The sequence below is a fragment of the Harmonia axyridis genome, chromosome 4 (genome assembly GCF_914767665.1).
Source record: "Harmonia axyridis chromosome 4, icHarAxyr1.1, whole genome shotgun sequence".
NCBI lineage: Eukaryota > Metazoa > Arthropoda > Insecta > Coleoptera > Coccinellidae > Harmonia > Harmonia axyridis.
Genome location: NC_059504.1, coordinates 47,018,328 through 47,045,930, shown reverse-complemented (window position 1 = coordinate 47,045,930; position 27,603 = coordinate 47,018,328). Strand labels below are relative to the sequence as shown.

The following is a 27,603-nucleotide window of genomic DNA, read 5'->3' as shown; positions in this document are numbered from 1 at the left end:
TGCTTCAAAATGACCCGACAGGTGGATTGGGCGATTAGGACCCATACTGTGGCCACCGCGATCCCCGGATTTGAATCCACTGGATTTTCTTTATTGGGGATGTTTAAAGGACAAAGTGTATGCAAAACCAATAAGAAGCGAGGAAGAATTGCGTGAACGCGTATTCGACGCAGCCCGGACTATATCGGAAATTAGTTTAAGAAAATTGAATCGTAATTTTATAAAACGGTGTCATTTATGCATTAGAGTCTGAGGGAAACAGTTTAAACATTTACTGTAAGTTAGATTTAAGAATTAAATAAATAATCGAAAGTTAAGTCTGTTTTTAATTAATTTACCTTTTTTTTCAATAATATTCCTTTTTCGCTTCCCCTAATCCATCTTTTTCCCTATTGTGACTTTAACAAATAATAACAAAGCCCGGTATCAAAGTAATGTCATAGCAAGCGGCAAAATTACCTGATAGTGGGGTTCCTAGTTTCAACTTAGTTAAGTAGGGCATCGGTAAAATGATGAAAATACCTAGTTTTATGGGCATAAGATTCGTGTATTGTACCATTTCTAAATCTGTCTAAAATGCCCAATTTTTTTATGTTACTTGCTCGTTTTGTTTCAAGGATTTTTTTTTCACAGCAGGTGTCCAAAGTCGAAGTTCTCGTTTTGCTAGCAATTGAAATCAAGATTTATCCATTAATTTACGGAAATCCACATAACTTTTTGACAGAATCATACTCATGTCATCTTAAATAACTATTTAAGATTCCATTACAACAAAAAAAATAAGCTTCGAGAGCTTTCCAGCAGAATTCTGACCCTGACAATGTTAAAAAAGGTGAAAATTCACTAAAAAACGTAATTTGGTAATAACTCGAAAACCATGCAACTTTTACTGGGGTCATGTTAGGCTGGTTAGGTCCCTCTTTAGCTGACCTACCTCCGGTGTCACTGTGACGTGCCACTTATGGAACACCCTGTATATAGATTCTACATTCGTTTTAATCACAAAATGTTTTATTCTATCACTTGATAATTGATATAAAGGTTTTTGCAATAAGAGTCTTCGTTTTGATATTGAAAGAAAACGAGTAGATATATTTAATAAAAAAATCAATGGATGTTCATTTCATTGTAAATAGCGAGGTATGACATTAATGATGGTGGCTTTATGTCCTTGATAACTACAAGAATTTCATCTCAATGCCTTGAATTGTTTGTTAAGCTTTGGCTTAGACCTTATCTTTCACGTGACTCCCAAGAAAAAAGTCTGAAGGCATTAAATCACAAGATCTCGGTGGCCAATTGTGATCACTTATTCGAGAAATAACAAATAATAAGTTGCTATTGGTTCGTTGCTTGTGTATCACGTAGTGCCATCTTGTTACTACGCTCAATTCTTCACATCACTAACTTGTCCCAACAGATCCAATTTTTTCATCAGTTTCACTATTGCCGGCCGAGAAGTGTTCGACGACGATTCAAATGTGCTTTAGTTTGCGAACTGCGACTACAGAATTTCCACCATTTTCTTAGTGAATTTCAACAATTTCAATGCGTTTTTGAAGCGTGTATCGTTTCATTTTAAGTTATGAAATAGTTTCTGCTTGTTAAATGTCAACAAATGACAGCTTCAAAAGTGACTCCTACCGGCCCTACCCAGATAAAAGAATATTTAATATGAAACGTTTTATAAGAAAACCTCAGAGTAATTAGAAATACATTACTTACACAATACAGAAAGAAATATCATTCAAGACAATTGGAAAAATGATATAAATATCATTGTTTCGAGAAGAAATATTTATTTGTCACCCTGTATGACAGTGTCAAGCAGAGTTCTTGGATTACCTCATTGAATTATTTTTTGTGGTGATTAAAACGTATGAGTTTGAAAGTCTTCATGTACAAAGTTATCTGATATGACAATAAGAAAAAAGGCGAATATATTACTACTCCGGTCCTGATTTTTTCAATTCAAAAATGTTGAATGAAAATTGTATCACAACTGCAAAATTTGAAATCAGTTTGTTGATTAGTTTGAAATCTATTCAAATATGAAATTTCATTCATTTTACTCATCACCCTGTATCAAATCTAAACCAAAGCCCTCAGACGATTGAAACCTCTTGATGATGACCTCAACATAAAGTTTCAGTTTTCCGCATTCTTCCCGAGACACCTGTACATTCACAGCTATTCAAACTGTTTTTCGTGAAAAATATCAATAAATCTTGCTCCAAGTGAAATATGGACGTGTTTTTATACGGGCAAAAGTTTCGGAAAGGACCTGGGAAGCCAGGTAATTGCTTTTCATCATAATAACTATGAAAAACCCCTTGAATCCTGTTTATCTGTTGGGAGATGACCAGAATTTTATATTTGTGGGATAGAAGCATCGAAAACACATACCCATATCGTGCAAATTCAAATCCAAACTGATGATCGAATTTCATTAATTTCACTTATCATATTATCATAATCTAAAAGTTCCATGCCATTTTATGGATATTGAAGTAGATGTATCTCAATATTGTCATTGGAATGAACCCTTGCTTCTAATTAGGAAACCTTACAATTAAGGTATATTCACTTTTAACATATTAATACACACAGTAGAGGAAAATATAATTTTTTTCAATACATCATCTTATTTTCATATGCAGGTCATTCCATTGAAATAAATGTTCTGTTTATCATTTTAGTATGTCTCGTTGAAGCCTGCGATTTTGAAGTATCTTTTTTGATTAAGGGACCTATTTCATTATATACAAGGAATATTTCAATTGAAGCTATGTTTCCACAAAAATCAATCGATTACTCAAAAACCGCTAGAGATAGGGGCAAGGAAGGTAATACATGCTACGAAAATATTAGGAATATACTGAGTGTTCCATTCAAAATATCGGAGTTGTTAGTACTTTCTGATATAAGTGGCCACACCGCATCGATGAAAATATTTTATATCGATAGAGCAGTGGTTCCTAGCTAAGAAACCAAATTTTCAATAAAATCGTACCTTCCGCTCTCCGTAAAAGTCCAAGGTACCATCGACCGTGGCCCATCCTGTATATCGGTAACGAATCATGGAAGGAGAGGATTCTACATTCAAAATTGTCTATTTCAAATTGAATCGATCTATTTATCTCCTTATAACAATGAAGAAAAAAAGAGCGATATGGTCTGAACGAAAATTATTTATTTAAATTTATTGAATGGGCATCTTTTGTGAATTTCCTTATTCCTGATTGAACCAAGTTCCAGACCACGTAATTCTAGGAAATCTGTTGTTCATTTCTCCTAGAAGAAGCAAAGGGAGTAACAGTGTGGTGATTCTCGGCAACCCCATTATATTCATTAGGAGAAATTGGATGTGTACATCCTCCGAGGTTAACGATATTTTATTACTGCGCAAAACTATAAAATAGTGGTTTTTATTTCTCGCAGCCTCTTGTTTCCCACAAAATTACTCGTTTCAAGTCCGTCTGGCAATTGCCGTAATTCCTGTTTTTACGATCTGGAAAAAACTGTAAATCACGTTTTTCATCAATATTTCTGTTGCATACTTTTAATGATTTTTCTATTAAAATCGTTCATGCTGAATCTTATTTCTCAATCGAATAACAGTAAAATTTCCAAGAAAATACATTCGTTCCGCTTCTTTTCTGTCAATAATAAAAAAAAGAAAAAAATAAATTTTCTCTACGAATATTGGGTTGGAATTGACGAATGAATATTTTTCGGTAATTCTATAGTGTCAGAGATTTATTTGAGAAGAATGAATAAAGATTTGGAATTTGAGGTTCAAATGCACTGGTTGAGTTAATTTATAAACGAAATCTATCTATCTAATGATTCCCGAGTTTATGAATTTGATGTAAAAATTAATTACCAAGTAATGTTGAAATAATTATGGATTCAATATTTTTGATTATTCATTTTTAAAAGTCACTTCAAACCACTTTCAGATATCCAAGTTCTTAAAAATTTCACTTTTACGTTGAAAATTTGTGCAGTAAAACTGTCTGCGCGAAAATTTGAAGTACACGTCTAGTTTAGTTTTTAGTGGTGCTTACGAATATTAAAACAGATTTTCAAGATTCCGATTTACAGGGTGTTGTTTCGAGGATTCAAACGATTCATAATTTTTTGTTAACCCGGACCTGGATTTTCAAGGCGGTTATTGCATGATACGTTTGGGCTCTCAATTAGGAACATATTTGCCAAATATGAAGAAAATATACCGGGTGGTTCGTTCGATATGACCTCAGAAAGAAACGGGCAAAATTCATAAAACGCCCTGTATCTCGGCTACGAAGAGAGTAAGACCCAATAAATGGTGTATCTCCAGAACCGCCTTAGTGCAACCTATGCACCTGTCAAGTATTTCCGTTTCCTAAAGAAACAACCTAAATACAAGGGTGAACTAAAAATATTAAAAGAAAGATAGGTATCATTCAGAACACCATGTGGAGTAAATTGTTGACAGACAAGAATGACAGACGATCATTTCCATATTGCCTGATGTGTTGTGAATACCTCTTTCTTTATTAATTACGATATTTTAAAATCCCTTTGAGTGGTTTCAGTACACTGAAAAAAATATGACTATAATATTTGATTCATTCAAAGTACTTGTTCAATATAATGAAATTTCATTCTTTAACTACTCATTAATATTATGAATTCCTGTTGATCGATAAAACGATTCTAAAATTGATGTCGAGTGACAGTTGTTTCGATGAATAATTCATTTAATAGAAGAACTTTGGTTATTAATTCTTTAAAGTCGTATCCTTATTAAACACCGAGTACAATTTCAATGAACAAAATACATTAATGATACAAAACACAACCGATCGAATAATAAACCGATCATTGTAATAATGAATATTCCATTGATTTAATGGAAATTGTTCCTTGATTCAATGAACAATTCATCAATAGGATCAACGACTTTTCGTTGTATTAATGTTTCTGTTTGTCAGTAACAAAATGATATCTGAATTAATAAATAAAAAAAATTGAATAACGTCTCTATTCTAATCAATACAATTAAATTTTCATGAAATTTATTTATTTATTTTTTTATTTATGTACACTTTTCGTTTGGTATATAAATTGAAATTAATCTAGAGGATTCAGAACATTAACTTCTCGTTCAAAGTGCTGCAATTTTTTTCAAAATCAAGATATCGCAATGAATGAAAAGAAAAATATTCAGAAAAGAAGAGGCAACATCAAAGTGTTCGTAAACATTCCCGTCTGTAAATTAATTACTCCACATAATAGTCTGAATAAATCTTAATTTTCTTTTTTTTTGTTCTTCTTTTTGTACCAAAGGAAGGAATAAATTAAGACGGCATGTGAATGGTTATTTTCTTGAGAAATTGAGCTACTATTTGAAAAAGATTATTGCTCAATTCGGCCAAAAAATAAACTACAAAGTTCGTTGAGATTTTGTCTGTTACCGCAATTTTGCCGATGTGTATAGTTTTATTTAGAAAATTTCAATAAAGTGGAATATTTATTCAAAATCACATATTGAAATAGTCAGTATTTCCCAGGAAAGAGTCATGTATTCAACAACTGATGAAAAAACGGGAGAAGCCTTCTTCGTTTAAAAACGAGTAAAATCCAGTCCTCTCATCTAGAAAAGCCGTTTCAAACGATAGAATTGATCCTCTTCCTGTGAAACAGAAAACACAGACGTGCAACTCACCCTTGAGTGACGGTAATCGTGTTCTCTAGGATCCCTGGGGTTTATCCTTGACGAGGACTCCGGTTCCCTTCCGTATACTAATTCGTCGAATTTGGAACGGTCATCTACGGCGACTATTTCTCTCAATTCTGTCATGAGAGTGATCTGTAACAAGCAAATAACAAGAATTGATTATTCTCTTCCAGAATTGATCGATAACTTTTTCGTTTTATGGATTTTGCTTTATTCAATTAAATTGATCTCAGGAGAAAAAAAGCTATAGTAGATTTATTTTATTTTACTGTATTTTCTGTACCTTTAGATTATTCAATATTTTTGAAAACTTTGTATTTTTGATCTGGGGTAAACGACAATTCAGCTGTTTTTTCGAATGTAGCCTTTCACTCAACTTGTAGCTGTTTACTCTTGGTTTTTGAGGTGATTACTATTTCACCTGTTACGCGACAGTTCATGAAGTTGGGAAGATAAAAGATTTTGAAAATGTGTTCAAACTTCTTTACATTTCGTAGATGGCCACCAGACTGGGACAATGTACTCCAAAATAGGTCTCACGTGGTATACTCACCAGACCACTACAAGTCTCCAGTAACTATCAACACAAGGCTCTTATCTGATAACTTTCAGCTTACAGTGTTATGTCTAATATTCAGTAATACGAAAGTTATAGATTTTTTTAATTGTGATCGAACTTAGAGCAACTTGAGCTGAGCAAACAGGGAAGATCAAGTAATAAGATGTTTGAGATATTTTTGTACTCGTAGTATATAGATATTTATTATCATAGACTCACTTTTTCTGATGTGTTAAGTAGTTCAGTCATAACTTGTACAAAGGCATCTATGGTCATATGTTTAGCGGCATATTCGTCTGTATAATAACAGAGGGAAGTGAATTCTGGTCGAGAAAGGAGACACCTGGCCTTCTCCTCTACCATTTGTAAGGCTGCAGCCCATTTCCTAGTTGTTGCGGCAGCTCTACTCCTAGAATAGAAAGGAGCAAATTTAATAATTATGGTACCTGATTGAACTACAACAAAGACGAAAATCATTTGATAAATTATTACTTGTATATCGTGGTTTCTTAGATATAGCCATCAATTTTTTCCCTTGAAGCCAACAAATCAATTTGATTGTCTTTAAATAGACCAACGTAATTCTAGCTAAAGGGTGTTTTTTTTAGAGCTATAGAACTTTAAATTGCAATAAAACAACGATGGATTATTCGATTGACATGAATTTTATTCATAAACACACGGCGAATGTTGTCTTCCAAATGGTCAAGGGTTTGTGGCTTATCCGCATAGACCAATGACTTTACATAGCCCCACAGAAAGTTGTCTAGCGGTGTTAAATCACAAGATCTTGGAGGCCAATTCACAGGCCCAAAACTTGAAATTAGGTGGTCACCAAACGTGTCTTTCAATAAATCGATTGTGGCACGAGCTGTGTGACATGTTGCGCCGTCTTGTTGGAACCACAGCTCCTGAACATCATGGTTGTTCAATTCAGGCTCTATACCGATTTTTGTAACGTTCTGGCCATCATCGTTTTTGAAGAAGTACGGACCAATGATTCCACCAGCCCATAAAGCGCACCAAACAGTCAGTTTTTCTGGATGTAACGGTGTTTCTACAAACACTTGAGGATTAGCTTCACTCCAAATGCGGCAGTTTTGTTTGTTGACGTAGTCATTCAACCAGACGTGCGCTTCATCGCTAAACAAAATGAAATGGACGTAGTGCGCGATACGCATTCCGCACAGAACCACTAATTTCGAAATAAAATTGCACTATTTGCAAGCGTTGTTCAGGCGTGAGTCTATTCATGATGAATTGCCAAACCAAACTGAGAATAAATCACTTGACAGCTGTTAAATCGGTCGCCATCTTGAACAGTAATGCCAACTTAAAGTTATATACCTCGAAAAAAACACCCGTTACATGCAAGAATAATTCTCTTTTTACTACACCTTATGAAACGGCGGTTTTGTTGTATCAGATGAACATCAAAGGTGAGCTGCTTCCATATGCAATAGTTTCTTATATCATAATTCCAACAGTTTTATGCATAAGCCTTTCCAAACTGAACAAAATTGAGGGTATAGACTATCATGTGTTCCCAAACCGATTCTGCATTAACCACTAGAGAACTTATAATTAATTATAAATTTCCAAATATTTGCTCTTTAATCTTTGCAATGAATATGTCAAATTTTCGAATACAGAGTACAATCTAGATAATATTCTTCAATTATCCTTGCAAAGCCTTCCTGATATTACCTGAATATTACCTGAAATATCAGGTGAATTCAGTCTGATATTACAATATCACGTTGTCAACGCCGATTTTTTCGCATATTTGGCGTCTATCCCAGATCGGGTCAATTTCAGCATTCAGGTTTCTACCTCCACGGTCCGCCTGGCAGGGAAATTAAATGTCGGACTAATCTCTTCTGCATTGTAACCCGGGTCTGGTCTGGTTCCTCGCGCGACCTGAATTTGACGCTGTTTGGTCGGATTAAGCTGTGGCCGAACAGGGATTCCCGAAGTGAACTTGACGTTAGACCGCTAATGGGACTACGTAGTTTCGAAATTGGAACAAACTCGGATGAAATTCACTTATCAACTCGTTTAGTCGAAGGAGTTGAAGGAACGTTAGATATTCTCGACATAATGATCACTTCTGCATTGCATCAAAATTGAAACAATTGCATAATGAATATAGTGAAGGGTGTTTTTTTTAGAGCTATAGAACTTTAAATTGCAATAAAACGACGATGGATTATTCGATTGACATCAATTTTATTTATCCGCAAGATAATCTTGTGGCATTACATTTTAAATATGATTTCTGGCATATGACCGCCACGGCTGGCTCGGATGTAGTCCAATCTGGACGTCCAATTTTCGATGACATTTTCCAACATTTGTGACCGTATATCGGCAATAACACGGCGAATGTTGTCTTCCAAATGGTCAAGGGTTTGTGGCTTATCCGCATAGACCAATGACTTTACATAGCCCCACAGAAAGTAGTCTAGCGGTGTTAAATCACAAGATCTTGAAGGCCAATTCACAGGTCCAAAACGTGAAATTAGGCGGTCACCAAACGTGTCTTTCAATAAATCGATTGTGGCACGAGCTGTGTGACATGTTGCGCCGTCTTGTTGGAACCACAGCTCCTGGACATCATGGTTGTTCAATTCAGGAATAAAAAAGTTAGTAATCATGGCTCTATACCGATCACCATTGACTGTAACGTTCTGGCCATTATCGTTTTTGAAGAAGTACGGACCAATGATTCCACCAGCCCATAAAGCGCACCAAACAGTCAGTTTTGCTGGATGTAACGGTGTTTCGACATACACTTGAGGATTAGCTTCACTCCAAATGCGGCACTTTTGTTTGTTGACGTATCCATTCAACCAGTAGTGCGATTCATCGCTAAACAAAATAAAATGGACGTAGTGCGCGATACGTATTCCGCACAGAACCATTATTTTCGAAATAAAATTGCACTATTTGCAAGCGTTGTTCCGGCGTGAGTCTATGCATGATGAATTGCCAAACCAAACTGAGAATAAATCACTGGACCAGCGTTGCCGGGTCGATAAGCCTAAAATATCGTACCGTGTGTTTAAAATTATCGTATTTTATCGTACATATTATCGTATCCCACTGATTTTTATCGTACACATTCGAAATGAAGGAAATTTTTCCGAGAATAATTTGTGAACAAGGATGAAAAAACAAGCAATGTATCGAATAAGTAATATATTTTTTATTTAGACGAAACGGTTAATGAATAATTAATTAATTATCAGACAAGATCAGAGAACCTGTATTATCCTATTCACAGATTGTCGTATTTTCACTTTATTCAGAATACACCTTATTCTAATGTCTCATATTGTTAAATTTTACTTCATGAATAGGATAGATAGTAGAGATGCGTATAGATTCGAAAATGAAACAAGAAATTTTTTAAGGAAATCGTGAAAGAATGGATCGAATTTTACTTTTGATATCGTGAAAATTGTTTCTGTTATTTTGGTTTTTTTTTTCAGAAATAACTCATTTCCATAAAACTTCTTTTCCCAAATAACTTAGAATATTGCAAAAAACATGCAATCGTCGACAAAAATGTAAAAGAAACCGAATAAAAAATACCCAAATATAAAATTCTTTGAATATAAGTGTTCGAGGTACTAGATACTTTTCGAAATTGAATCTGAAAAACTAATAAAAAATACGTTTTTCGGAAATAATTCAAGAATCCTATTATTTAATGATACCTATATACATATATACATATACCTATACTTAGGGTTAAAGTTTGTATGTACGAATTCAAGTAACAAATTTATTTTGATAATTATATTTGACTTTAATAGCCTTTCTGAATTAAAATTAATGAATTTAATTAACATGCATTGTCATGTATTTCTTTTTCATATTAATTCAATTAAATATCTCTAGTGTGCTTTATTGCAGATACGCCCTTTTCAATTGAAATGGCAGTATATGTTTGATGGTCTTTGTTATGTGCTTTCAACAATTCAACATTTGCTCCCATAGCCACATATTATAAAATAATATGAATCTAAATAATTGAATTGATTGGAAATACGAAGAAATATCTTCGTAAAAATTCTCTATAAAATAAAGGTCATCAAAAAAACAATTTTGTTGTGTGAAATGAATATATTCAAATCTGAAATATTCAACCACTCAAATATGTCAATGAAATTCCTGTTACAACAATTTTTTTTTCAGTAAATAGAATACCAAATATGAGATAATGGTATATTTTCAACTGGAATTTGAACACCATCTGTTTTTAATGAGGCACCTACCCTTCGGATATTCCAGGATTCTTTGTATTTATTTTCAGCCGACAGCCAAGAAGTTTTATGATTTTATGTTTAAGTAGGTTCGTTTTTCAAGATCCACGTAGAACGTAGAACCCCAATGAACGATGAATTGATTCATCGGAACATTCTAGAGTCTAGACATTCCCAACCGTCTCGGTTAGATTTTTCAAAACTACTAAAATCTACCAAATGATTTCTTCCTACTAACAACTTCATGAAAATGCGAAAAATATACTGAAAAAGTAGATTTCTACTAAATCTGGCCATACTGAGTTTCATTATATTTTTAGTATCTATGGACACTTTAGCTAAAATGATAGGTACGCTGAAATTATCGTACAAAACGCTATTATCGTACATGCGGTATCGTACATAGTACTGAGCAGCGAATTATCGTACAAAACGATAATTATCGTACGAACGGCAACGCTGCACTGGACAGCTGTTAAATCGGTCGCCATCTTGGACAGTAATGCCAACTTAAAGTTATATACCTCGAAAAAAAAACACCCGTTATTTGGATATTCTTGTTGGGATATTTGAAAGTAGATGAACAATTACAATAGAACATTGGATTAAAAACCTGGAATTGAAACTCATAGATCCCTTTTTACCTCAAAGTTAGCAACATTTTTCATTCATGTTTTTGGATATCCAAAGGATTATTTCCTTTTGGGAAACATCCGAATATAAATTCGAAACCATCTTCATGAATTTTGAAATGTTGGTTTTTATATTATATTGTATTTTTGTACTCTTTTTCATATAAGTCCCGAAATATATTAGTCAATTGAGCAGCAAATGGAACATTTTGCTATAGTTTTGTAAGTTTCAAGTTTTAAAAACTGTTCACCTGTTAATATCCTAAGATGTTAACCTCTATCAAATATCTCATCGTAGATATTTTCAGATGACTGTATAACTTTGAAAAATATTCGTTATTATGATCTTGCAGAAGACAATGTTCTATTTCAATGTGGAAGAGATGCAGTAATATTTCTGTCTGCAAACCAAATACAGTCAATATTCATCTATACTGTTCCAAAAGATACCGAGCTTTTCAATCACACTAGGAATTAATGGTTCAGTGATTGCGTTATTCAACTGTCCCCATCAGGGCTTTATAACCCTTCGGTCCTGGGATTCGGGAATGTTTACTTTATCGCTTTTGGATTTTGTTTTAACTCTTAATTCGTTTCATTATCCTTGATTCTCATTCATTTCACTCAATGTTCCAGGATTCCGGATTTGAAAGAACTCCAATACATATAATTGAAATCAATGTGTCAAATATCTGTCTTCAGTATGTCCGGTTTCATCAGAACTTCCCTGACATCATCAGACATATTACGAATAATTTTCACGAACATGTGAGTTCGTTGCTAGCAAACAAAAAGTTAGATAATTCAACCTTAGATTGGTTCTGATAAAATGCTATGATCATAGATAAGATAGGTGACAATGGAAGCGAAATTATACAGGTATAAGGAAAGTGGCACTTGCTAGTGGAGAATGTGACACTTGCTATCCAGTAAAGTGACATTTGCTAGCCGGGAAAGAATGAAGTATGTAATTATTTCGAATGCTTTGAAGGTTAGGAATTCATAGATAGCCTACTGATTGTGAGTAAAAAAATGTTTTTTACCGCTTTCTACTTTTCCATTTTTCTGTTCAATCCATTTCGCTATCAAGAAATGAATGAAATAGTATATTGTGCAACAAGTGGGGGAAATTCCAACTTTTCTCACGAGTGTGGAAGGCAAGTGCCGCAAACACACTAGTGAGAGAAGAACTTTCTCCACATGTTGCACACTATACTTTTCCTACAACTGCACAAACTTAAATAATTCAAGTAATGTACCTAATTCAATTCAAAATGGCCTTCGTTGAAAGTATCTGTCCAATTTCATTGTTCCACCAAGCGAGGTGTTTGCAAAGTACTGTGTAGAATAATATTTCTATCACTATAGGGAATTCATAGTTTTGGAATTGAGTAAGCTATGAAGAAAATGCAGTTGTAGGAAAAATTTAATTGGCATATCTCCAATCATCATTATTGTGAATTCAGCGAAGTTTCGGTCCAAACTATACAACGATTTTGCACGCTTCGGTCCATGTTACGCTACTGAAATTTTCGAAGACGCAGTTGATCGTGTACCATCGGTCGGAGCGCGGATGCGCGGATCTAGAGAGAATCTTCTGAGAGATTTTCAATAGTTGTCAAGATTTCAGCAAGGATACGTACCTAAGATTTAGATTTCAGTCATTATTAATTTAATTTGAGATTTGGATTCTAATTTATCGGCGAGAATTGTGTCGGGATTCTCGGTAAGTGTTAACATGAATATTTGTAGGCAACAAGTAATAATCTCACCAGAACGAATTAATTTAATTTGAAACAGTAGTTTTTTTTAGTCATCCATCTTGTCGAAAAGTATTTCAGGTTTGGTAGGATTCTTTTTGTCTCAAACAATTTCAACAAAACTCCTTCTCAGGTTTATTTTATGATAAATGTAATGATTTCTTTATAATTTCTTGTTAAGAAATCCGAGAAGGAGTTGTAAATTCAATTAACATATTCTAATATCGTTGTTTATCTTCTCAAAGCATCTCCCGTGGAATTGGAACAACAGAAACCTTTCTTGGGATTGAAAAATATCAAGAAGTACTTCCTTGAGATACAGAATTTGGAATAGTACGTATGTTAAACCACTTTAGTTCCTGAATCTGAAAGAATACCTGCGTAATACCTGGCATTATTACATCAACTTCGTTGAATGGGAATTGGAGTAATATAGCTTCCTGATAAGATCTGGTGTTCAGAAGGCTGAAAATAATTTACAGAAGCGGTTCCATCCTACTAGCAGAGTAACTCATTTGAAACCGAATTAAGTTAAGTTTTTATTTTATTATTTGTTTGGAGTGAAAAGCATCGATCTCTGTATAATTAATTTTATTAAATTTTTAAAAACCTGAGTAGGAGTTTTGTTGCCAAATAAGCCAAACCACCCCTAGAAATTAGTCTTTAGAGTCTCATGAGCAATTGTAACGTTACACCATTCTCCAGGAAATAAACTGAATATTTCACTTCAGACTGATCCAATCCTTATCGAACAAAATATATTGAAAACAACAGATATCTCTCCTCCTGCACATTCAGTTCAAGCTTCCGTTTCTGAATAATTCAACAGAATGCACTCAGCAAACATGAATACCACCGATATTTTATCGCCGTGCGCCACAAGGGCGGAATCTGTGCATTATGGAGATTGAAACTGCCCCCGGTGTCGCACGGAAAACCCTTCGGGGGTGCTTTTTTCACGTGTTACGGTCGAATTTAATTGGTTTCATTTCTCTGAGAGACACACCTAAACCCAACCTTGGCAGTCCGCATTAGTCTTGTTTGATTAGGAAATTGAAATCGGCGAACGTACAGACGTATTTAACTGAATGTATGTTTAACTGAGAGAGATTAAATATTTGGGATTATGGAAAATAAATTGAGGCAGTTTAGGGAAGAAATGATGAAGGGGATGAACAGAGTTAGAAGCTTGTTTGCATTCGCGCTTCCAGCCAACATATTTCAGTCGTCCATTCCTCAGTACACATGGAGATTTCGTTATTATTACAAATTACAAAATAGATCTGAGGGAGGCATACAAGCCTATAAGTCTCAGAAAACAATATATAAAAATTTACACAACATCATAAAGCAACTGGCCAGAGAAAATGAGGTGACCCAACTATGGGTACCAGGGCACTGTGGGGTTGAAGGAAATGAAAGAGCTGATGAACTTGCAAAAAGTGCATCAAGGTTAACACCTGCTGGACCAGAGCCTTTCTGTGGGCTAGGAAAAGACCAATATAAAGCTGCGGTCCAGCTATGGGAGTTGAACAGCAGGACAATCCACTGGTCTAACACTCCTAGACTTGTTCAGGCAAAGAAATTCTTGAAGATTTCACCTACCTACGCCAAAAAGCTCCTGAAGCTGTCGCGAGCCGAGCTTCAGGTGATGGTGGGACTGCTATCGGGGCACTGTCGGTACAAACATCATTTGTGCCGTATGGGAAAGTCAGCAGACGAGATTTGCAGGCTCTGTGGATCGGAAGCAGAAACAGCTGAACACTTGATATGCAAGTGTCCGGAGCTGGCTGGCCTAAGAAACATTCATATGGGTAAGCCAGTCCTGGATACCAGAGAGGTAACGGCCAAGGCCCTTAAGGAGGTTGTCAGTTTTATTAACGTCATTGACGACCTCCCTGGGTTTCTATGAATGAGTAGGGTAGAGAACAAAAGATCTGCATGGTCGCAGTTCCCGGAAGGCTTACCGAACCAAAACGACCCCAGTTCAAATAATAATAATAATACACAACATCAATTCCCTAAAATGAAGAATGAAGATTTTGAAATTTGAAGGAAAGAAGGGCTTGGGAAGCCAAAATATAAACATTGTGCGCTTTGCCCACGATGTCATTGTTTTGACGGATTGTGGGGCTGATCTACAGAGACATCTGTTCAATATTATCAGCAAACAACACAACATGAAGATATCTAGTGACAAAACTAAATGCATGGTAATAAGTAAAGAACCGGTTCGGTGCAAACTAGAACTGAAAGGCACCGTCAATCAACAGACAATGAGCTTCAAATATCTCGAAGTGGAAATCACCAGCTACAGAGATCTCTATGCAAAATTCCAATAACAAGCTATTAAGGCAGCATAAATAACTGGATATCTGTACACAATGATTTGGCGAAACAAATACATGCTCAAAGGAAGTGAGGTGAGAATTTATAAAGCAATGGTACGCCTAATCATGATCTACGCCATAGAAACTCGTGTGAAAACAGAGAGAACCAAACAGAAACTAAGAACGGTAGAAATGAAGATCTTGAGACGAATTTCGGGGGTAACATTCAGAGATAGACAGACCAGCAAGTCGATAAAAGAAAACTTAGGTATACAGGAAATTGTCAAGTGCAGTAAGCAAAGAAGGAGGTAATGGAGAGACCACGTTGATAAGATGGCGTCAGATAGAATTTCATGCATCTTCAAACATGAACGACCCAATGGAAAAAAACCTTGACGCCCACCGAATAGGTGGAGACAAAAAAGGTTTTCCTCATCTACTGAATAGAAGCCAAGGCAAAGCAAAAAAGAAGAATTCCTTAGCTAGAGGAAGAAGAGAAAAAAAGGGCAATTAAAGTGCATCTAACAATTTTTTAAAAGAATTTATACTTGGGGCGCATACTAACCAGCCTGGCAGTGAATTCCGCCATTCAAACACCTTTTTGCTGAGGAAATATATCTTTGAAATATCCGATAGTTTTCGTAGTACAACATCAGCTGATGACCATGAAAATTATCAATTATGAAGGCACATAAGTTGCTTAGATCCTATGAGGCATTTAAACTCGACAGTGAAGAACAAACAGGTTCAATCTTTTACTATAGCACGGGTAAATCGCACCATAAGGCACACGCATTGCATAACTCTGAACCTGCCAAAGCCCAAGCGCAGTCCCAGGGGGGAGAGGTTAAGGGGGTCATAATCATCAGCATAAGTAGATCACTCAAAGGAAGCCAGTTGTGATAGATCAGCCACATAAATGAAAAATAGAAGTGATCCGAGCACAGAACCCTGCGGTACGCCACTATTCACAACTTTGCTACAAGACAAAGATGCTCCGACTCCTGCGGTTTGCTGATTCCTCGTCCAACTTGATAATTAAGCATTCCACGAACGACATTACACTGTATTTCGAATGAAGACTCAGGTTTTATCCCTTATCTTATCTTATATTCGCTTTTTGGGTCCTAAAAATGCATCGAAATGATCCGGATCTTCATCTTCAACTTTTCTTTTCTAATATTGAGGAAATATTTGTAGAATTGTCACATCTGAGGCTTCGAAAATCCAAGAATGATTGTTCAAAAATCTTTTCACCCTCAAGTTGTAACTGTTTTGAGAGGCTTTTCGGCTCTTGGTGTGATTGAACCTTGCTTATTCGATAATAAGGCTGGTGCAATTTTTGTTATGATGGATGTATGGCACTACCGAGATCTAATTAATGATTTTTTATGGCCAGAATTGAGAAATAATGATGTGGGATCCGATTAATTTTGATGCAACGTGTCACACAAGCAACGATGCAATTGCAATTTCCAAAAAAAGTTTCTTGGCCGTGTTTTCCTTGAAGGGGACAACGATATCTTGGGATTCAACAACTTGAGACTGTTTTCTTTAGGGCCATGTGATAGATAGGGTCTATACCAGGCGCGGATCCAGGCCCCACTTTTGGGGGGGGGGAGAACTTTTAGATTCTCAAAATACTGAAAATGCGGAACCCAGACACTTCCGCCATTTTGGGACGTAATTTTTTTGCCGTTCATTAATATGTGTTTACACAAAATGTATTGAAGGTAAAATTTTTGCTGATCTTGTAATTATTTGAGCCCTAGTATGTCAAATTCTAGGAGGGCCGGCAAAATTTAAACGGTGCCTGGGCCATTTGGGGGGGAATGTACCCCCAGTTCCCCCCCCCCCTAGATCCGCGCCTGGTCTATACTAATGCTCCACAATCGATTTAAGACCCTAAAAATGGAATTCGTTAAGTTATCGAAGACATACACCTGCAAATGCGCAATTTCACGAAAAGGATATAAAGCTGCAACTGCAATTGTAGCCGTGATGGTCTTTTGGCTGATATAGTTTTTCATCGTCAATGGCTTACAAAAATAAACTTCCATTGATCTCTCTAATAATGTACTCAATTTTTTTGTATCAAAATGAATTCTCTTATTATCACCTATTAAGTATTCTAAATAAATGTGTCAACAAATATCATTTTCCCTAATTCCCTTATTGTCTTACCCAGGACTGCAAAGGTCCCAATCTCTGTCATAGGCAGTGCACGAATGAGGAACTTTACCGACGTCCCTCACTACCAAGGACATCCTCTTGTGATACTTGAGCTGAGCAACCGCTTCGTCGTGGGTCACGTCCATAAACGATTGACCGTTAACCTCTAGGATTTGATCTCCAACCTGAAAAGAAAAACATTTTTCAATTGAAAAAAGTCATGTATAGAAATTTTCCGTTTTCATAACGTGTACAACTACATTTCTTGGGAAATGAGATATAAAACGTCAATGCATTTCAAATATTCTTTACAATTTTGAGGGTACCAGTTGATCTAAAACTAATTTTTGCTTCAATGGGAGCTATCTCATCCTTTTCACAGTAAATTGTTTTATCAGTTCATAATACTTATTATTTGCGACTGCGTCGCAGATTCTATGAACTTAAAGAAGAAGGTTATGTTCGTTTGGTGTTTTTCTATTGATATATTCAGTTGTCGTTGATTGCATCCAGCATTTAAGAAGTATTCTTGGATAGCTGTTCGCTACTGCACTTGAGAAGTAAATATACAAACATATAAGAAGCAATTTTCATTTTGAACTTCTGAAGGAATAATACTCGTGATTCTGCTCAGGCAAAGAAGTTTGGAGTACTTCCACCGATCAGTACCAGAAAGTACTTGAAGATCCACGAGCTGAGCTTTAAAAATGGTGAGACTGCTGGCAAGGCACTTCAAATCAACTTCTTCAACCATTGCATTTGCATTCAACTGAACAGGTTACTTTATTAAACTTGTGATCTTCTAACATTTCTATTAGAACGCTTAAGTTTGCTGATGTTGACGAATCATACAAACAACCAGCTAGATTAACGAGCCTCACCAATTATATTTTTGGAGTTGAAATAATAAAAGCTCTGCATAATAGACTGTGATATCCAGATTATATTATTTTGCCCTAATTTGAAAATTGATCCGAATCTGGGATTCGATTACGGTTTCAAGTAGATTAAATTCTGCGTTGATGAAATATCCCTGCCGTTGTTTCACGGTTGTTACACTGCAGTTTGAAGCGGTCGATATGTCAAATGATGTAGAATAAATTGTATCGGCGTAATGAGAGCAATTTGGGTGAGTGAAAACCTAAATATATAATTTCAGACGTAATTTGACGCAGATAGCTTTATAGGAATAATTGGCTTAAACTCCTACTAGAATGGAATGTATTATCGTGAAATCAATGCTTTGCAATCGATATTTCTATGGAAAAGCTAAAATGCATGAATAAACCAATCTACTTAAGGTGCTCCGCATACGTGGAAAAGACTGATTGATTTATTGATATTTACCATATTACTCTAGTTTAAATGATGAACGTATTAACCAGTTTTGGTTGAATTCTGTACTGTATCCCAAAATTACTTTAACCACCCAAGAATCGATAGTGAGTACTTTCACGCTCACCTTTTCAGAAGGTTTCGAACTAAGAAATATACAAACTGACAAAGTAACTGCAACATCCAGAAGGAGCTGTTTAAATTTCGTTTTTTTTTTGATAAAACATAGATAGTATAACAAGAAGTAAATGATTGAAATTTGAAGAAAAAAACGAAAGGTTTACAATTTTTTTTTGATAAATTTGTTAATAATATGTTTGTCCACCACGATTATCTATACACTTTCGAACACGTCTCTACATTGATGCAATAAGATGATCTATTTCTTCTTGAGGGATACTATCCCAAGCTACTCCATGTCTCAGAGCCGCCAAAGTCCGTGAGGGCTGGGGTAAATTTCCATGCTTTCTACCCATGATGTCCCAAACATGCTCTATGGGCGAAAGATCGGGGGCTCTGGGTGGCCATGTTAAAAGATTCACATGTGTCGCTCCGAAAAAGTTCAAACTAACTTTGGCAACATAAGGTCGGGCATTATCTTGCAGAAATATTAGATTCTCGAGCTCCACTATTTCTTGAAAGGAAAGCAGCGCTGTCATGTTACCTCGAATAAAGACTAAAGCTGACCTACTTGCATGTGCAATAGCATCCCATACCATAATGCCTACTGTCCGGTGTAGTTGACGCTCAACATCAAACTGAGATTCACGTCTTTCTCCCCGACGTCGTCTAACCCTTCTTCGGCCATCATGTGCACCCAAGGAGAATCGAGATTCATCAGAAAAGACGACCTGATGGCATTCCACATTCCAATGTTGACTTTTTTGCACCACTGTAATCGTTGCCGGAGATTCTCAACCGTCAAAGGTAAACAAGATGGAGTTGATAATGCTGCAGTCTAAAAGACCTTATCTGGCGGTAAACCGTTCGGACAGTTACAGGATGGTCTTGCTCTTCTAACCTCTCATCAGCCAAAGATCGAGTTGTCGTAAGTCGGTCTCTAATGGCCATAAGTCTTAGACGTCGATCTTGAACTTCATTTGTGCCCCTTTGACGTCCGGTGCCTACTCTTCTGCGATTTTGGGCATTATCAAACCACGCATGACAACATCTCCTAACATTAGTTGGATTTCTGTTGGTACGGTTAGCGATTTCTGGAAATGACAACCCCGCCTCCTGTAGACCAATAATTCTTTCAAATTCACTTAGTTGGCGATAAATTCCGCGTAAACGTGCTCTAGGCATTACAACAACTGAACATCGACTTTGGATCTCCTCAAACAGCTGGTTTGTTGAAGAATTTAAAAAACTTGCAAAAAACGACTTCAATATTTAAGTAATAAAAATTGTTTACATGAAAAAACCTTCACGATTTTTTTCTCTAAATTTCAATCATTTACTACTTGGTATACTATCTTTCTTTTTCATGTTACAGTTTCTTTGTCAGTTAGTATATATTCCCATAAACAATTCAACCTAATGTGAATTACCACTTCCTCAGATCGAGCTAATCCGCATGGAGTTACTGCGATATTAACTCTATATCCTCACAGTTTCGAAAACCTCACATCTCTCTCTCTCTCCCCTATATCAAGTTACGATAAAGCGTTGTTCTATTCATTATAAGCGAATCATTGCCTCTGTTATCTTAGCTCTGATCCAGTTACGGTCCGTCCCAAACAAACAACCCCCCACTGCGCGAGTGTTCATGTGAACCGATTCAGATCTGCTCCAATTGATCAAAGATTGGAATAGAGCAGATTCAACATTTTGCGATGTTCGCTCATCCACAGCACTATCTCTCACGTTCGCCGTCCCTTCAGCCTTCTGCCATACGTGACCTAAAAATAGGCTACACGAGCCTTTTCTGTTTACGCTAAGCGAAAGTATGGTGTGTGAAAAAAAAGGCCGAAAAGCAGTCGTACAACGAATTTATCGGATGAACGGGCGTCCACCATTTCCAGCTTGGAGTTTCCAGATGAAAGCAGATCAGGTCCGGAACTAGGATGCGATTGAATTTTTGAAGGAAAAGGATGACGCAAACTTTATTAGAGAAAGTGGCCCTCTGTCGAACTGGATGAATTTTTGACATGTTTTAGTCCAAGTCATTGCAAACAAAAAGTTCAGTGGGCACAAGTTTTTCTTCAGGCTAGTTTTGGCGCTAAAGGCCCCTGAAAACTCTCCTTTGTTCTCTGTTGAACAATACAAAACATCAACCTGAATAATCATCACTATTCTTAATCAAGATGTTAACAGTCAATAATATAAAATACTATTGGTGTTGTTACATTTGGTCAATTATACAGTGTGTTCCAGCTACTTAAAATTTCAAGTTCAACCATTCGAAAAAAGTTACAAATCGCCTTAGCGATCTACATTAAAAAATGTTTAGTAATTCTTTTGCTCACCTTATTTTATATCACATTCGAAAAATATACGGAGTGTTACTTTCAAGAGAAAGCGAAAGTTATATTCGAAATCAAGTGTTTGATTGTCTCAGTCTTTACTTGTCGGAAATTCATCTTGATGATTAAAAAGTAAAATAACTTATTTCCGCTTTATATATTTATTTTCACAACAATTGTTTCGTCATGATAACATGACTTCATCAGGTGAGTATGGTAACTAACTACATATTTGGGATACAGTTCTTTAAATAGTTGAAAAAATATGGTTTGAAATATAATAAAATCATGGAAATTCTTGGGTTTCAAAACAGGTTGAAATGTTCCGTACTGAAAAGTCCATCTTTTTGCAGATTCGTACCGTAAAAATCCACAACGTAACAATAATACCTAGGCTTCCACCGATTGTTTTCCGAAATTCGAGGCTTTATTGTGAAAAGCTTGTTATACATTTATGATTCAAAGTATTGTGCATCGCTGGCCACTACTTTCTCCCATCTTTCGGGCAATCCCGCGTTGAAAAAACTGGTCATCTTTTGAAGCGATGCACGAATCGATACAATTTCTCTTTTCTTCGGAAGACCGGAAGTGCTGGTCAGCCAACCCGTGTGTCATTGATCGAAACAAGTGACAGTCCAAGTGAATACGGCCTTTGGGGTAGGACTTTCAACGTTTCCAAGTATGTCTAGACCACTTTAGAAACATGTGGTCGAGCATAGTTATGCTGTAAATTCACTTTATCATGACTCTTGTTGTATTGCGGCCGTTTATCTTTCAATGATCGGCTCAAACGCATTAATTGTGTTCGATAACGATTACCTAGACTGTTTCAGTCGGTTTTAACTAATCATAATACATTACGCCACCAAATACTGAGCATAACCTTGGAACCGTGAATATTCGGTTTGGCCGTCAACGTGAAAGCATGACCGAGATATCCCCATGATTTTCTGAGCTTGGAATACCGTAATGAACCAATTTTTCGTCCCCAGTCACAATGCGATGCAGATATCCTTTCCGTCTTTTCCTTGCGAGCAGCTGTTCACAAGCAAACAAACGCCGTTCAACATATCTCGGCTTCAACTAGTACGGCATTTTTATGAATATCAGGCAATTTGAAATGGCTTGTTGCGTCACTTCCCATGATCCTGCCAATTCTTGTTGCGTTTGACACGAATCTTTATCAAGTAATGCCTCCAATTCTGCATCTTCGAAAACCTTCTTCTTCTTGAAGCATTGAAACCATTGTAGGCAGTTTTTTCACTAATAGCTTCTTCGCTATAAGTATTTGAGAGCATTCGATGACCCTTAGCCGCATATTTCTTCATATTAAAGCAGAAAAAAAACTCTATGATGCAAACACAAATCGACTAATACTTCGATGGCGTTATGTTCACAAATACTTTAACTTATTGGATGACATCTACGAACTATTTCTTTTGACTACCACTTACCACTACAATCATCTATTGCAAACGGCGGATCAAAGTTGAACACATAATAGATTTGAAAAGACAATCTCTTCAAGGACGTTTAATAGACAGATTTGTAATATTTCTTATATTCTTTCTCATACCTTGAAGTTACGATGGTCGAAAAATATTGTTCAGTTCGTAACATTTCGAACATAACTTTTGCTTTCTTTTGAAAGGAACACTCCGTGTATTTTTCGATTTGATGTAGAATAGGATTCATACACATTTTTCAATTATATCTATGACATACAGTTATCTCGACGTTCAGATATCTTCGAACCAAAATAGAACAAAGTTCGTGATCAGGCAAATAAAGGTGGCAGGTGAACTTTGCGACGTCATATTCAACAACAAATATATAAGTAAACATTCAAAACCAGGATTTAAAAAGCTTGTGTTCGGCCTATCATGGCATACGCCATAGAAACCCGAGCGGACAACAAAAGAACTAAGTATATCCTTATAACAACAACAAAAACAAAAAACAACAAAAAATGAAAATATTAAAAATCATATCTGGATAGATGCTGAGGGAAAGGAAGAGAAACAAAGTCATTTGAGAAGAATGCCCAATTCAAAGAATAGTCAAATGGGCAAGAGCACGACGGCTATATTGGAAGATCGCCCAAGACGAAATCCCAAATTCTAGAAGACCAATTGACTCCTGGGTGTCTACATCCACTGAGGATACGAGCGGTTTTCACAAACAATTAAGATGAAGAAGAAGAAAATACGCTTCAGTAGAGATTAACTGAGGAAATTAAGAACTGCTGATAACACTCAAACACTGCGGGAGTATAGAGGAAGAAAGAAAGGAAAGGAAAGAGAAAGGATAAATTATGTGAAAAAATAATCACCACGATACTTCTTGAAACTTTGTTACAAGAGAGAGCCACTTCAGGCACAGCAGCAGATGGCTGGGCAATACCACGTTCATATTTATGTTTTGAATTTAACCAACTCTAACTTTCAACTTTTCTCATCGAAAATATTATTTCCATGTTGAATGCAGATTTCCCGGATACGGCACTGTGTCAAAAGCTCACGGTGCCTTTAAGGCTGGGAATATCGGCCGATCTGATCGATTATGACCTTAACACACATTTTTAGCAAGCAGGCCCTACGTCGTTTTATGCAGGGCCTCCGTCGTCGGATCGATCTCTATTTCGGTTTTTCTTTGTTGTCCGAGGACCGAGATGAGTTTTGTAGATGTGAGGATAGCGAAGGGATGAGACGTGGCTGTTAGCCAGGAGCTGTTTACTGAAGGAGCGTTAATTGGTAGGGGTATTGTTGGATTTTTCTTCCGTGGATGTTCAATTCGGGGAAGCCGAGGCGAAGCGCTGGATTTGAATAATGATGAATAACATCTGGAGTGGGTATACGTTCGGATATTAGTTGGGTTTGCGTTCATTTTGTGTTTGCAGGGAGGGAAGGGAAGCGTATTAGGAAACAATGAGAGCGGGGAAATTTCAGATATGTGCATTCGGATTAATGCAGAGTGCTTCTGTGACGTTTCAGATTCAACAAAGGATATTGTCATTGCAAATTTTGCAATGAAGGTATTACTAGGTGACTGGGAGTGGTGTATTACCTAAATATGAAGATGATAAATATGAAACTCTCGAAAAAGATTAAAACTTATTATAATAGTAGAATTTTGAAAACTTATTTGCCTGTTATATTCCGTATTTTTGGTGCTTCTTAGTTAAAAAATTCATTGATGTTGTTCATCTGCTATTTCTCTCTCTTAGACCTTTTCAAGCAACTAATATTCGCAAATTGTCAAGAAAGACATGATCACTAGATTCTTTAATTTTGTAATATCATCCACTCCAATTAATTCATAAATATGATAAATTTTTAAAAAAATCAGGGAATGCTTTAATTACGTCTGAATGTTGGTTCAAAAACAATTTAATACAGCATTATTTTCTTTCGAACCTTTGGAAGGAAGAGAAAGCTTCTTAACCACTTTCAGTTTCGTGTCGGTCTCTACTTCTTAGTCCTATAAACACTGGCAGCAAACGCTTCGTTTTCGAGATACAATATCAAATTTTTATTATAAATGAACAAGGTGATATATTTTTTAGAACAGTGCCCGCTATTTACCTCCAGAATTCTTTTTTGGTAGACCATTGGTACTTCAAAAGAATGTTTGATCTAGTACTTAACTTTTTAGTCCTTGTAGTTTTTTTTTCTGCTACGGATTCGGAGAAAAAAAATCGAATAGTTCTCTAGAAATCCTCAGAGAATTACAAATTATCATAATATCCAATTAGCAAGAGGTGATGAAAAAATTAAATATTAGTTTTGGAGTTCATTCTATCGATCTGTGGAAATGATTCATAGAAATTGTATAACGATTTAAAAAATCAACCTGTATGTAGGGTTTTTATATCGTTGTCTAGGGGTTTATATAAAAGGCCGCCGGAACTTAACTATTGTTTATTTACACAATGTACAATTCAACTTCAATTGAATGTACAGCTACTGAACTTTCGTCTATAGAACTATCGAAGTTATTTTATTTCGTATGATTCTTAATCGTCTAATTGTCTGATTATTCGCGTTGATCCGTCTATATCTAACGTCGAATTATCTAACTCGCTGCGTCTACTATTTTACGTCGAACTCTATGCGTCTATCACGTCGAATTCCTTAACCTTTTTCGTCTAATCTCTAACGTCGAATCCTAACTATGTCCGTCCACTCTCTTACGTCGAATTCCACCCTCGTTGGTCTGTAAGTCTCAAGTACCTCTTCCCCTTACGTCTCCCTATATCGATAAATCTGCATGGTCCAACCTTTTAGGGTCGATCGTGTAGTTCTCGTTTCGTAAAGTCAGTAGCGTATCATTCAGTCGGGTGTTAAGAATTTGGATCCCACATGTATATTGAACACAGAGTGTTTGCTCACCCATGATTATGAGCCTTTTTTTCAACAACTCATAAAGTGTGGTCCAACGAAAACTTAACATATCTATTTTCTCATTCGAGGGGGAACAATTTTTCCCCGTCACTGCAACCCACCTAGGGGGGGTGAGTACAACCCATTGAAACCTTATTTTGAAGATCTTATCGAGTACTAACTGATCCTTAAATTTCATTTCAAAATTTTCATCGAAATGACAGGTAAAATAGTGGAAGTGTACTTACTGTTCTTTCGAAATGTGCCGGATACGAAAAATATTCTCGAGATAAATTCCAAATCGAATTTTCGTTGGAACACCCTGTGCATCCGCCATTTTGCAACTTTAAATTTCAAATTTATGCTACATTATATGGGTAACTGGAAGATTTAATCATGTGGAAGATGATGAGTAATTGTTAATTGACACGTTATCAGACGATATTTTTTGGTATTTTTGGTAAGTGATTGGTCGATATCTTAGTTAAATAAAAGCAAATTTCAATAAATCCAATTTTTTCTCACCATAAGTCCAGCTCTATCTGCTACGGAATCCTTATCGACTCCAGTTATGAAAATACCTAAGTTGTATTCAACCCCTCCTCTTATCATCAAACCCAAACTTTGACCAGGTTCGATACAAAGATCCACCTGTAAAAAAAAGTAATATTGAAATTGATGAATAATAAAAACAATAATAATGAGAATAATATAACATGGCATAGCAGACAATTTTTCAATTCCGAAAAAAGTACCTCCTCGAGCGGGACTCGAAACCGCAACCTCTGAATCACTAGACCAGTGCTCTCACCAACTGAGCTACCGAGGAAGCTGAACGTTCACCGTATATCGAGGAACTGCTTCTCCCATAATCGAAGGTTAAAAGTATAGAAACAATTGACACATTGGGCTTATGGAATAATTGAAGATAATAACAATCAGTCTTCCTAAATAAATCATCTTAGCAAGACAGGAATAACAAAACATTTTGTTCTTTCTTGTGTTGAAAACTGTTGGAATTTTATAACTTCCTTGACCTACCCTTCTAACGCTCCTGTCTTTGCTCGACGTCCGTCCGTAACCGTAACGTTGAGGGGGCACCTGTCCCCCTCTCCGATACTCCAGTGGCGGAGACACTGGTCTCCCATGACGGTCCATCCAAGAGCACGTCTGTCTCATCTGCCAAGGTGCACCACCACTGAGTCCTGAAGGCATCGTAGGTGAACGTACAGTCATGCTGAGGGTCTTACACGATTTCAGCATCTGCAATGTAATCAAAATTTTATATATTTACTTTTGATAAAATCCATCCTTGCGTTTTTGAATTTTTTAATTATGAGTGTTGAATGATCTGGCCAATGAAACCATATAATTTTGGCGTACACCATTTTATCTTTTTCATTTATAACTTTGAAATTTTGTCTGTTCTCTTAATTTTGCCAGTGTGTGTTATTACTTGCTCGGAGATGAAACATTAGGCACAATATAATTGAAGAGTTTTTCCTCTTCGAACCACCGATTTTATGGAGTTTGCACATAAAATCTTTGAACGATAATTTACATTGTAGAATGACAATATTTTTAATTTGCGAATAGAAAAATATTTGTGACTTTTCGTTTTTTGCGGAAGAATTCAAAATATGTTCAATGTACAAAGCACTGTTATAACTTCAAAATATTCGTGAAATAAAACCTACAAAAACTCATTACAAAAGAAGTAAAACTATGTCTATATGGAAAAATAATCGACCAACGTACAGTGCTGCCTTTTATTTATATACATCGTGAAGAGAAAAAAGATAAAGTGAATGTACCGGGTTTTTACCATAATTTGACCCCCCCTTTAACTTTGTTACTAAAAGAGGTACAAAAAAATGTTTTCTACAAAAGTTTCACGATATCGACTAGTGTTTTTTGAAATGATTTCACAGAACGAAATATATACAGAGTGGGCCACATATTGATTGCA

At 36.0% G+C, this 27,603-nt stretch overlaps 1 protein-coding gene across 7 annotated transcripts in view; it reads right to left on the bottom strand.

The window, feature by feature from the left end:
• LOC123679192 (whirlin) overlaps positions 1-27,603 on the bottom strand; it is a 210,712-nt gene that overhangs the window by 106,441 nt on the left and 76,668 nt on the right. For all 7 annotated transcript variants that reach the window (XM_045616624.1, XM_045616626.1, XM_045616627.1 and 4 more), the window contains exons 5-9: positions 26,676-26,897; positions 26,160-26,285; positions 17,465-17,637; positions 6,507-6,696; positions 5,717-5,860 (exon numbers count right to left, since the gene is read on the bottom strand). In XM_045616624.1, coding sequence (XP_045472580.1) covers positions 5,717-5,860; positions 6,507-6,696; positions 17,465-17,637; positions 26,160-26,285; positions 26,676-26,897 — 855 coding nt within the window. The remainder of the gene's footprint in view (positions 1-5,716; positions 5,861-6,506; positions 6,697-17,464; positions 17,638-26,159; positions 26,286-26,675; positions 26,898-27,603) is intronic.